Below are 13,564 nucleotides of genomic sequence, written 5' to 3' on the forward strand. Positions count from 1 at the left end.
GGGGGTGCGAATGAGCCTTGCAAACTGTGACGTGCTGTGCCGACAAGCCTCCTGGCATCAGTGACACCCTCAGCTGATCGTTCAGAAGCAATATTGCTTCTTGCCCAGAGCGTTTGCTTGTGGCTGGTATCTGCGGGGTTTTACTCTTAGCTGCAGAGCATCTGCCTTCGTGTGGGTTTCCCCAGAAGCAGACCTGGGGACAAGGATGCAACGGTGAGGGGTCCATCTGGGAGGTGACCCCGGGATACAGCAGCAGGAGAGTGCGGACGTGAGGGCAGGGCAGGGCACGCGGCCGCTGAAGGGCTTGTAAGAAGCAGGCTGCACGGTAGGCGCCAGGAGCTTAATTCCGCTTGGGAGACAGTGGGGAACGTGGCAGAGGAGCGGGGAGCACCGTCTGCTCCCCCGCGTCGCTGGCGGAGGCTGATTCCTCAGAGCGTCCGCTCTGGGGCTCCTGCAGTGGCAGCGCAGACCCGCAGGTCAGAGCTCTCGGGCTCAGGTCTGGACGCTGGGGCGGGGGCTGTCTGTCCACAGCATCGAGGCGGTGGGTCGACCCCTCAGCCTACATCCGCCCCTGGTTACAGAGACTGCAGAGGTGGAGGCCCCGCCCCTTCTGGTCAAGAAGGTCTGGGTTCCCATGTCACCTCCTCATCTGTTGTCTTCTGGGAGCTTCCAGTGAGGCAGAGAGGTTGGGGTGGTCCCCGCTTCCGAGGCGTGGACCCTCATTATGCCAGAGGGGAAGAGATGCTCCGGGGAGGCCCGGGGAGGGTGCAGGGCTGGGGTCTATGTTGGGTCAGTGCCACCAGGTGCACACCTCCAGGGAGCACTGCTCACATGGAACGCCACGTGTTCTTTGCTCCCGACCTGCCAGAGACCTGGGCCCTTCTCCCTCTTCCTCAGCTTCCTCTCCTGTTCCCGCTGTCTCCCCGCTGGGGTTTTGATCTCACAACAATCTGAGCTGGCACCAGCCCATGGTCTGTTTCTCCCCGACTCTGTTTCCCAAAGACCGAGCCAAGATGCTGTCTGCCGTCCAGTAGGAGCTGTGAATTCATGAATGGAGACAAAGAAGTAGCCCGAGACCAAGCTGGAGAAAGGGAGAGGCTCAGAGGCCCGGGGCCAGCTCTGCCCCGGGCTGCCCTGGCCTCTGTGGGGCAGACAGACCCCCCCTTTGTCTCCTGGACAAATCTCTTTAGTTCTCTGTCCTGGGGATTCAGGGCTGCCGCTGCCAGGCACTGGCCCAGCCGGAAGGGGTGGCCGCAGCAGTTTTCCTGGGCCTGAGCTCATTTGGGAGAGGAGGACTTCTTCTCTCTGGGGCCTACGGACCCCGGCCGAGCCCAGGCCAGAAGGGGAGGGAGAAATTGCAGAAGCTCTGAGCCCGGGCCTGGCCCCTCCAGCCTGGAGGCCGGGGAGCAGGAGGCATGAGGAGCAGCTGGGGTGCCCAGGCCTGGAGGGGGGCCAGGTGGTGGGGACAGGGCAGGCGGGCAGCACGCTTAGGCCCTGCCCGGGGCTGCGCCTAGAGGGCCTCAGGGCGGTAGTTTAGGAAGCACACCTTTTATAGACCTGTCCCAGACCTGGCTGGTAGGAGCCTGGGGCTACACCATCTTTTAAGCTTTTATTGAAGCACAACTACAGGAAAGTGTGTGCCTTTCCATTACGGCTGGAAAACTGAAAACACCCATGGGACCAGTGCCCAGCTCAAATCACTCAACGGCGCCAGTCTCCAGGAGCCCCGTCATGCCCCCTGGTCACTGCCTCCCTGCTTCCGAGGGTAGCCACTGATCTGGCTTTTATCCTCAAAGACTGCTGGTGCTGCTTCCTGAAGTTTATGTAAATAGAATTGGAGAGCGTGTCCTGTGTGTACCACAACCACGATGTACCTACGTTCCTGAGTGCAGGCTGTTCGCTGGTCCTCTCTGCAGTCTGGTTCCGAGTGGGACCCCCCGCAGTGTGTTTCCATCGTACCCTGGACGGGCAGTTGTGTGGTTTCCAGAACTCTCTTTGAGACCAGCCTCTCCCCTCTCCCAACTCTAATGCTGGAGGTTGGAGAATGTCTGGTCTCAAGTATTGATTTCAGACATAGACCTCGGTATTTAATTAATTAATTAATTTTGGCGGCGGGGGGGGGCGGGGCGCGGAGAACATTGTAAACTAAAGACAGAGCCTCTTGCTGCAATTCTGAATATAAGGACATAAAGGCAAGGGAAGTCAGGAAGAGGCATTGCCATAAAGGCAGTTTGGGGTGAAACACTGAGGGAACCTTTATTATATTAATTGGGAGGGTGTGTCCTGGCAGAGTGGGAAAGTGAGATTTACCATCAGTGAAGCTTCTTGCTTTAGGCATTGCCGACTATTACAAAACACTCTTTAGACCTCCGTATTGAAAACATTTTGCTTTATTAGATTTTAACAAAATTATTGAAGTAGTAAATGAACATTGTAACCAGTCAAGCAGCACAGAAATAGAAAGAAAAGAAATAACATTTCCCCTGTTCTCCCCAGGCTCTCCAGTGGGGTTTCCATTCATACCTCATGCTTTTCTAAAGCAGCAAACTGGTGCCACCCCTGGAATCGTGTGACCTTGGGTGGCTAAGATCCTGGCTGGATTAAGCCAAGTCCCTGGAGCCTGTCTATTACAAAAATTCTGAAGGTTTTATTTTATTATGATTTTTTTGGCTTCTTTGGGTTTTCGTTGCTGCGCGTGGGCTTTCTCTAGTTGTGGTGAGCAGGGGCTAATCTTTGTTGCGGTGCATGGGCTTCTCATGGCAGTGGCTTCTCCTGTTGCAGAGCACAGGCTCTAGGTGTATGGGCTTCAGTGGTTGCAGTGTGTGGGTTCAGTAGTTGTGGCTCGTGGGCTCTAGAGCACAGGCTCAGTAGTTGTGGCACATGGGCTTCGTTGCTCTGAAGCATGTGGGAATCTTCCCAGACCAGGGATTGAACCTGTGTCCCCTGCATTGGCAGGCGGATTCTTAACCCCTGTGCCACCAGGGAAGTCCCATGAAGGTTTTCTAAGACTGGGACTGTTCCTGACTCATTGCCTCAAGTCTGAATGACTGAGTAAATGCTCGGAGATGATTGATTATCTGGTTGTTTGCTGAGCATCACGTGTTGTGTGAGGCTCTGCATTGGGTCCAGGAAGACAAAGGAGAGTCAGGGCTGGTCCCCTGCTCTGCAGTCTCGGGGCCAAGGAGACCCAGAAGCACCCGAATATATATCATCTCTGCTGCAGTAGGGGTCGCAGGCAGCTGTGGGAGTCCAGAGGAAAGAGCCACTCTGTCTGCCTAGGAATGCTCCAGGAAGAGAAAAGAGGAAAGGAGATTCCAAACAGGCAACTTAAGTGGCGGCCTTGAGGTGAGAGAAGGCAGTTTACAACCCAGTCTGAATGGGGTGTGAAGGTAGGGATCGAGGAAGACTTTTCAGGGGAAGGGCCTTTTGACCTGGGCTCTAAAGGCTGCATAGGAGTTTGCCAGCTGGAGAAGAGGGAAAGGGACTTTTAAGCAGAAGGAACAGTGTGTGGAAGGCCCAGAGGCATGATGACTGTGGGCCATGGGGAGAGCTTTCTTGGGGTGAGGAGAAGTTGTAGGGACAGAGTCAGGGATAGGAAACAAAGGAAGCAGATCCCCCTGGAACACAGGGTCTCCTAGCCCCTGCAGAAGCTGCCTGGCATTTCTGTTCTTGGCCTTGGCACCGGCATTTATGCTCTGGGTCCTCCAGGGCTTTGCCTTAGCCACTGGGACCTGGGAGTCTTGGAGTGGACTGTCTAGCGTGGGAAGGATTGACAAAGCCAGGGTTTGGGGGGCTGGGGGTCATGGATAACTTGTGGCCAGGGCTGCTCTGACCACTGGCCAATGAGGTGGGGGTTTCAGGAGCTGGGAACAGGTTCTGTCCCTTCTCTTCCTTCGCCTCTAGCTCCACAGCCAGTCCTCCATCCTGAAGAGGATGATCAGGTACTTTATACTATAATGTGAAAGACTGATGGCAGAAACTTTCCCGTCAGGACCATGGACAGAGCTGAAAGGGGACGTGAGTGGACCTCTAAACCAGGAGTCAGAAGGTCTGGATTGCAGTCTTAGCTGCACCACTTCTTGCTTGTGGCTTCACTTCTCTGAATCCCTGTATAAAATGACAAGCATTGTCTCGGCCGTGCTCGGTTTACAGCGTCCTTGTGAGGCTTGGAGAGGAGGAGGGTAACTCTTACGCCCGGGTGGCTGCCTCTCGCCTGTCTGGTGCCCATGGCACACGTTGCTAACTCGTCATCTTCATTCATTCTCAGGATCCTTTCAGTGCAGCACTCCAGGCAGCCTCTTATCTGTGGGCCAGAGTTGGCACGTGAGTGGAAGCCTGTTTGCTGCCCCTGCTGAGCCCAGTGTTCAGGCTGTGGTCCTGGGGTTCGGGACATCCCTGTTGTGTGGCACCTGGCGCCATCCGGGTGGGGCCCATCATCCCATCCCTGCTGGGCTCTGCCTCCAGCCCACTGCTTCTCAGCCTTGCCTGTGCACTGGAATCACACGGCAAGTTTAAGAAATACCAATTCCTGGACCCCTCCCACCCCGGCCCCCCGGTGGTGCTGTTTAATTGTCAGGGATGTGGCCTGGGCGTCGGGAGTTTTCAGACCTCCTGGTGGTTCTTATGTGCAGCCGTGGTTGCTCTGGCCCCTTTCTCCAGCCTGCTAGGCGATGATGTCGCTGTTGTTCCGGGCGGGGCAGGACCCTGGGGAGGGGGTAACAATGCAGCGGAGACCCAGCTGGTGGCACTTCCTTGCTGGCATGTTGGCAGAGAGTCTTTGCACGTGCGTAGCTTCACCTGTGGCCTGATTTTTTTTTTTTTTTTGTAAACTATACGTAACATAAAACTTACTCTTTAAACCACTTTTAAGTGTACAAGTCAGTGGGATTAAGCACATTCATATTGCTGTGCAGCCACCACCATCAGCTCCAGGACTTTTTCATTTTCCCAAACTGACACTCTGTCCCCATTAAACACTGACTCCCCCTCCCCTCCCCCAGCCCCTGGCACCTGCCATCCTGCTTTCTGTCTCTGTGAATCTGACTCCTTCAAGGACCTCATACAAGTGGAACCCGACGGTATTTGTCCTCCTGTTGTCTGGCTTATTTCACTCAGCATCATGTCCTCAAGGTTCATCCGTGTTGTAGCAGGTGTCAGAATTTCCTTCCTTTCTGAGGCTGAATCATATTCCACTGTGTGGACGGACCACATTGTGTCTATCTGCTCAGCTGTCAGTGGACGCTTGAGGTGCCTCCACCTTTGGCTGCTGTGAGTAAGCGGCTGTGAACATGGGTGTGCACGTATCTCTTCAGATCTCTGCTTTCAGTTCTTTTGGGTGTAGAGCCAGGAGTGGCGTTGTTGCAGCTAGGGTCATTCTATGTTCAGTTCTTTGAGGCACCGCTATACTGTCTTCTACAGTGGCCGCCCCATTTTACATTCCCATCGGCAGTGCACAAGGGTTCCCCTTTCTCCACATCTTCACCAACACGCGTTTTTTGTTTGCTTTTTTTTTCTTTTAAATAATAGCTATCCTAATGGGTGTGAATGATGGGGACTGATTTTTAAAGCAAAGCTTCTTGTTTCCGTACTTACACATGTCATAGCACCTCTTCCAGAGGAGGCAGAGAGGGACCAGTGTGTATAAGTGCCTGCTGTGCACAGGGCACTTCACACATCGTGTCTCCTCCTCTGTGAGGCTCCTGGAGCCCAGGTCTTGAGGTTGGACAGTCCTGGGCTGAAATCCTGGCTCTGTCCTAGCTGTCATGCATTAGGCAGGTGATTTGACTTTTCTGGACCTCAGTTTTCTCAGCTGTAAAATGGGTTCAATAGGATGGAGGATTTATAGTAATAGAATCATCCATGTCAGTCACGTGTCCACATGTACTGAGTGCTATGCACAGATTAACCCATTTCATCCCTTTAGAATCCCCCGGGGTAGGGGGCTGATAACACCCCCATTGCTCAGATGAGAAAAGTGAGGCCCGGAAATGTTGAGTAACTTGTCCACAGACACGCAGATGGTAAATGGTGGAGCCAGGGTTGAAAGAGTAGAGACTGGAAGGGTTTTGAAGTTCGTGCCAGGGAACCGAGAAGGGGCTTTTAAAGGTAATTCTGGTGTGGACTCAGCAGTGGAAGAGAAAGCTTCCAGCTTCTCAGAGACTTTGTAACAATTGTGAGTGGAATGTTAGCAGAAATAGGGACCAGAAAGGCCAGTGTGGTGTGGTCTCAGGTGGACATGAGGAGCATGTTATTGGACAGTGGAGAGAAGATCAAACTGTGGGATCTGTAAACCCCGAGGTACAGCAGCGATGTCTTCAGGGAGTCATGGGCGTAAGCTCAAAGCTGCCAGAAAGCTTGGCTCTTCTGTACGTGGGTGACGGTGGGAAGACAGCCTGCCTCCAGATGTTTTCCTCCGACGACTTCCTTTATTCTGGGCATCCGTGTGCCAAGTTGAAGGTCAGGGTTCCCAGGGAAGAAGGGGAGAGTGGGTGCTAGCAGATGACTGTCCCTCTGCCCCTTCTGGAACGCTGGAACCTTGGGGTATGGGAATTGGGGTTACCTCGTGACCCCTGCCCCTTCCCCAGCCTCATGAGCTCCCTCCCAGGCTTGAAACACGCCTCCTTCTTCCAGCCACCAGGCTTTTCCTGATGCCCTTCTGGCTTCCAGAATTTTCCTCTCCGGTCTTCAGGGCCTCTGACCATCGTGTCTCTGGGATGCCCCGCCCTCCCCCCCCCCCTTGCCTTTTCAGGCAACGGTCATGTGCGATTAAATCTTTATATTATAGGGACTTCCCTGGTGGCGCAGTGGTTAAGAATCCGCCTGCCAATGCAGGGGGCACGGGTTGAATCCCTGGTCTGGGAAGATCCCACATGCCGCAGAGCAACCAAGCCCGTGTACCACAACCACTGAGCCTGCACTCTAGAGCCTGTGAGCCACAACTGCTGAGCCCGCGTCCTGCAACTACTGAAGCCCGTACACCTAGAGCCGGTGCTCTGCAACAAGGGAAGCCACCGCAGTGAGAAGCCCTCACACTGCAACGAAGAGTAGCCCTTGCTCGCCACAACTAGAGAAAGCCCACATGCAGCAACGAAGACCCAACGCAGCCAAAAAAAAAAAATCTTTATATTATAAAAGCATTAGCATAATGACAGGAAAAGAATCCCACCCCGAACTTTTAATTTTGAACCCCCGTACCTGTTAAACAGTTTCTCCCTGTACCCCCAGCCCTTGATAACGACTAATCTGCTGTCTGTCTCTATGGATTTGCCTGTACTGGATATTTCATATAAATGGGACCATGCAATGTGGGACCTTCTGCGTCTGGCTTCTTTCACTTAGCATCGCATGTTTGAAGTTTCTCCTCATTGCAGGAGGTATGATGGCTGAATAATATTCTACTGTATGGCTGGACTGTGTTTTGTTTATCCATCCATCCGTTTCTCCGGTGATTCTTCATGAGCAGCCAAGATTGAGAAACACTGGCCTGACCTCTTGTCGTCTTATCTTTAAATTGGAATAGTAACTGCTTTGCAGGGATGTTGTGGGCTTTCAATGGGGTGGTCTGTGTGAAGTACCTGGATGGGTCCAGTAAGAAAACGGTGCCTGGGCTCCTTAGGGGAGCTCCCTAGAGAGAGGTGAGAAGAACATTTATTCTCTGAGCACCGCTGTGTGTCAGGCACCCCCGTGTGGGCTCTTGAGCCGTATCATCTCATGGTACCTGTGGGCTAGGTAATGTTATCTCCTTTTACACACAAGGAAGCTGCAGCCCAGAGACATTAAGACATTTCGCCTAGGTCACACAGCAGCTAAGTGACCATCCAGGAATTTTCCATCCAGCTGTGCCTGCCTCCAAAGCCCTGCCCCTTCCAGGTCAGGGTGGGAGTCAACCTTCTGTCCTTGTCTCCCTGCCGTCTCAGTTTGGGAGCCCTCCACGTGGAGTTGCGCTCCGCACCCCCATCAAATGCCGTGGCCACGAGGTCATCTGAAATGGCAAGGGCTGGCCACAGAACGGGGCTTGTGTTCTCCAGAAAGGAGGCAGAAGGCCCATTTCCCTCCTTTAGTTGAACCAGCAGCAGCTTCCTAGAAATGTCAACTCTTTGAAATTTCCCACAATCTTGAAGGCTGCCTAGCTGACTGGCAGCTCTGTTCCAGAACGTTCTAAACTTTATCTCTGCATTTCAGCTGTTCACCATGACTCCCTCGTCCCTCTACGGGGGGAGTGGATAAACAAGCCGTTACCCATCCTTGAGATAGAACAGTTCTGAACAATAAAAAGGAAGGAACCATTGGCCCCAGGCAACAGCATTGGATGAATCTCACCTGCTTTAAGCTGAGGGGGCTGGGGCGGGGGGTGCGAGGAGCCAAACTCAAAAGGCTGGGGAGGAGAAAGAGGAGAAAAAAAGGCTGGAAGGGCTGAGATGATGGCCAGGAATAGTAACGTTAGGAGGGTCCACTTTCTTACCATGGAAAACAGGAGATAATAAGTAAATCCCTATTTAGCATTCAAAGCGCAGTTTCTTTTCACCTAAGAATACACTGAACTTTACGCAATCAATTCTCTTTAGACATTAAAAAATAAGGTCTGTAGGGCTTCTGTACAATCCCATTTACATGTTGTTCTGGAAAAGGCAAAGCTGTGGGGACAGAGAACAGAGCAGCGGTTGCTGGGCTGCGGGAGGGAGAGAGTACCAGGGGCAGGAGGGCTTTTGCGGGGGCGGGGGGGGGGGGAGGATGGACCTTTTATTTATCTTGATTATGGTGGCAGTTACACAACTCTCTCCATTTGCCAAAACTCATAAAAATGTGTAGCAAAAAAGGCAAATTTTACTGAATGTAAATTAAAAGAAAAATTAAAAACATAAACAATGGATTTATCGTCCTCTCCAAATGCCTGCCTAGAGGTTTAGGCCACAAGGAGTTAAAGAAAAAGTTCTTGATTCTTGAAGGCTGTGGGAACTCTATTCCTTGGGCGTTTGCCCCTGGCCCCGGTGCCCTGGCCCCCCGGCCTCTGTCTCTGTCTCTCTCTCATTCAATAGCTGCAGTGCAGGGTGAGAGACAAGGAAAGTTTTGTGGAGCCCAGAAATAAATAAATAACTGCCCATCCTGGTTGCCACGGCAACCATGACATCACCCTCAGACCCCGAGTGGCTGGCACCACGGGTGGCTTGCTGGTGTTTGTTAAAGGAGCGGGGAAGCCGGCAGCCGTGTAACAGGTGGAGGAGACTTGATTTCCCGCTCGGGAGAAAGGTGTCCACTGCACCCCTTCACGGTTCGCCTCAGACCCCCACCCTCCAGCCCTAGTGGAGGGAGCATAAATTAGCACCGCCTCTTTGGGGGGCTTTTGGGCAAAATCTATCAAAGTTAACACTGTGTGTATCTGTGTTAGTGTCTCCAGGGTTTTAGTGACAAACGAACACACACTTAGTGGCTTAAAACAAGGGAAATCTGATCTCTCTCTGTTCTGGAGGCCGGAAGTCCAAAGTCAAGGTGTCTACAGGAGTGGTTCCCTCTGGAGGCTCGAGGGAGAATCTGCTCCGGGCCTCCTTCCCAGCTTCTGTGGCAGCCAGCATCCCTGGTGTTCCTTGGTGTGAAGCTGCGTCACTCCAGCCTCTGCCTCTGACTTCATTCAGTGTTTCCTTGTCTTCTTATAAGGACACCTGTCGTATTGGATTAGGGGCTCACTACCTGCCCCCCCAGTATGACCTCATCTTAACTGATTGTATCTGCAACAGCTGTTTTCAAATAAGTCACATTCTGAGGTCCTCGGGGTTAGGACTTCAGCACAGGAATTTGGGGAGGACACAATTGAACCCACAACAATATTTTTGTTGTTATTATATTTGCTTTGTTGGCATAGATCCAGCATACAGAAGGTACTCAATAAATGCTAAGTGGACAGCCCCTAGCATGGACACAGCATACAGTGGGTGCTTTATAAATGCTCTGTGCACTGTACTGCAACGAGCCCTTTGTTCTCAACCACACACTCATTTGTTTCTCATTTGTGTGGGTCTTTCTAGTAATAATTGGGTTCCTGGGGGGAAAGTTTTTGGTGTTTTAGTGGAGTTTAACCCCACCTGGTGGATGATTCTTGGCAAAGTCCAAGGTGAACTGTCCACTTACCTGCCTCTGAGCCAGTGTGGTCCTGCGTGCTGCCCGAGAGCCAAGTGTTCAGAGATCTCATTTCCCCCACCCCCGCCGGCCTGACCTGAAGACCCCTGCAGAGAGTCCTGTCAGCCAGGGCGGCCACGTCCCGTCCCACCTGGGTGATGTCACTTCCTGACCCTGCACTGGAGCTTCCCCTCCGCAGAACAGGCCTGGTGTGGCTCCGTGGGCCGGTGGCGCTCCCGTGTGGTTCAGACGAGAGAACGGGGTAGAGGCTGTGGATGGGCTTGGAAGGTCCCCCAAAGACACCAGAACATCAGGAATGTTTATTGTCAGGAATTCCCTGGTGATCCAGTGGTTAGGACTCCATGTGTACACTGCAGGGGCACAGGTTCTATCCCTGGTCTGGGAACTAAGATCCCGCATGCTGCTAGGTGCAGCCAGAAAAAAAAAAAGTTCAAAAAAAAAAAGGAATGTTCCTTGTCAAGATAGTCACCTGGCCGTTCCACGGTGGATCTACACCCCGCAGACACGAGTGCACGTGTCCACGCCAATGGATGCTCATAGCAGAGGTACCGCGACAGCCCCAAGCTGGGACGTCTGCCTCCAGTAGACGGAACACGTAACCCGTGGTTCGCTCACACGGTGGAATACTCGACTGCAACAAAAACAACCAGTTGCTGAGGCTGACAAAAGTCACGCTGAGCCCAAGGAGCCGGACCCAGAGGATGTGTGCTGTGTGACCCCACTGATGGGAGGTTTGAGAACGGGCAAAACTAACCGGCGGTGGCCGTGTCAGAGGAGGGTGTCCTCAGGGGGCAGCACCCCAAGGAGGGGCGTAAAGGCACTTTCTAGGGTGTGGGAACGGAGCTCTGGCTCCTCTGGGTGGTGGCCGTCTGGGTGTGTGTCTATGTAGCTGCACCCGGGGGAGCTGTATGGTGTGTCCGTTACACATAAAGAAAATTAAAAACAGGAAATGGAAGAGGATGCTGCAACCCATATTCATTATTCGTTCACTTATTTGTTTAAATTAGTTAATTAATTAATTAATTTATGCCACGCTGCACAGCTTGCAGGATCTTAGCTCCCTGACCAAGAATTGACCCTGGGCCCCAGCAGTGAAAGCACCGAGTCCTAACCACTGACCGCCAGGGACTCCCCTGAAGCCTGATACGTAGCAAACACCACTTTGGGGATTAGGCACAAAATGTTGGATAGTCTGAAAAAAGTGTAATAGAGGGACTTCCTTGTTGGCGCAGTGGTTAAGACTCCACACTCCCAATGCAGGGGGCCCGGGTTCGATCCCTGGTCCGCGAACTAGATCCCACATGCATGCCACAGCTAAGAGTTTGCATGCTGCAACTAAGGAGCCCGCATGCTGCAACTAAGGAGCCTGCCAGCTACAACTAAGACCCAGTGTAATCAAATAACTAACTAAATAAATATATTTTAAAAATTAAAAAAATAAAGCATATTAAAATTTTTTTTAAAGTGTAATAGAAAGAGAGAGGGAGGGAGGGAAGGAAGGGTGAGGAGGAGGGGAGGAGAGGAGGACCATCTTCCCAGCAGCAGGGGCTGAGGTCTTCAGGCCTCCTGGGCATCTGTGACCGGGCTGCTCCCGGCCTCCTGGCTGAGCTCCCGGGAATTGTGTGTCTCCCTCCAGGTTCATGAACCACCGAGTCCCCGCCCACAAGAGGTACCAGCCCACGGAGTACGAACATGCCGCCAACTGTGCCACCCATGCTGTGAGTCTTGGGGGGCTGAGAGCTAAAAGGGGGGGTGCGGGGAGGCAGCCTCTTTGCGCTCGGAGAGATTGTGTTTCCATTCCACAGTGATGTCCCGCGTGGCCTGTTCCTCAAGTCTTCCGTGGCCCTAGGAGGAGTAAGTGGAATCTGGAGGGAAGGTCATCTGGGGAATTGGACTGTGGCACTGATGGCGCCTCTCTTTTGCTTTAAGAACCTTCAGTGGCTCCCTAGTACCTGGTACAGCATCCGGGCTCGGTAGCAAGCTCCCAGAGAGGTCTTAGCCTGTATGCTGGCCCACCTCCCACTGCCCTGATCCTGCCCCCAGGCTCCAGCGCCCTGTGCCAGCTACTGTTTCTGAAATAGAAGGCACAGCCCCGCACCTTTGCACAAGCTGTTCCCTCTGCCTGGAGTGCTTGCCACCTCCTCCCCCCGACTCGCCCCCCGCCCCTGCCTTGTCTGGGAGATCCTTGTCTGGGCAGTGGTCCTTAACCCTTTGGTGCATGGGCCCTTTTGAAGATCTGACGGAGCTGTAGACCTACGCTGTCCAGCGTGGTAGCCACGGGCCTCATGCAGCTGAAATGCAGCTTGCCTGAATGGAGATGCACTGTGAGTGTAAGATACACAGCAACTTTTGAAGACTTAGCATGAGAAATGGAATGTAAAGTATCTCCTTAATACTTTTCACATTCATTACACACTGAAATGATATTTTGGATATTGGACTAAGCAAAATATGTTATTAAAATTAATTTCACCTATTTGTTTTTTTCTTTTTAAAATGTGGCGACTAGAACATCTAAAATTACCTGTCCTGCCCCACCCCCCCCACACACACACTGTCGTTCTGTTGGCCGGGGCTGTAGAGTGTCTTTCCAGAAAAAGTGCTCTTAACACACAGCACTGAGCAAACCCTTTCAGGGATCACTTACCCCCCAGTGCTTTGGAGAGTTCTGAGACGTCTCAGAGGACATGATGGGTGAACCAATATTTAAAGAGTGAGGAGTTTTCCAGGTAGGGAGGGACAGACGTCCTCAGAGAGAACCACATGTGCAGCAGTGCAGTGGCAAGAAGCGGTGTGGCCTGACCAGAGAGCGTGAGGCTGGGGTATCAGCTGACATCGAGGGTGGGGGCAGTGGCCAGAGATGCTTCTTGGAGACAGGAGATCTTGGCTTCGTGTTTTCCTGCTGCGTTCTCTAGAGTTATGCTGTCTAATGGGGTAGCCACTGGCCCCCTGTAGCTGTTGGAATTGAAATTGAAATCAATTAAAGTGAAAACTTCAAGGCCTCCGTGGTACATGTCACCTTTCAAGTGCTTAGTAGCTACATGGGCCTAGTGGCGCCTGTACTAGAACAGGGCAGATCTAGAACCTTCCTTTCATCACAGGAACTTCTGTTGGACAGTGCAGATCTAGAACCTTCCTACCACCATGGGAAGTTCTATTGGACAGTGAAGATCTCGGACCTTCCCACCATCACAGGAGGTTCTCTTGGATGGTACAGGTCTAGAACCTTTCCTCCATCACAGGAAGTTCTGTTGGACACTGCAGGTCTAGAGCCTTCCCTCCATCGCGGGAGGGTCTGTGGGGCCGTGCGGGTCTAGAACCTTTTCTCCATCGCTGGAGGGTCTGTGGGACTGTGTGGATCTAGAGCCTTCCCTCCATCGCGGGAGGGTCTGTGGGGCCGTGCGGATCTAGAACCTTTTCTCCATCGCTGGAG

The 13,564-nt window shown here is 52.7% G+C and overlaps 1 protein-coding gene across 1 annotated transcript in view; it reads left to right on the plus strand.

Annotated features, from left to right (window-relative positions):
• The window catches only part of MMD2 (monocyte to macrophage differentiation associated 2), a 45,196-nt gene that overhangs the window by 16,869 nt on the left and 14,763 nt on the right, over positions 1–13,564 (plus strand). Inside the window, exon 2 of the mRNA XM_057750586.1 lies at positions 11,768–11,849. Coding sequence (XP_057606569.1) covers positions 11,768–11,849 — 82 coding nt within the window. The remainder of the gene's footprint in view (positions 1–11,767; positions 11,850–13,564) is intronic.

This window comes from Hippopotamus amphibius, chromosome 9 (genome assembly GCF_030028045.1).
Source record: "Hippopotamus amphibius kiboko isolate mHipAmp2 chromosome 9, mHipAmp2.hap2, whole genome shotgun sequence".
Lineage (NCBI taxonomy): Eukaryota > Metazoa > Chordata > Mammalia > Artiodactyla > Hippopotamidae > Hippopotamus > Hippopotamus amphibius.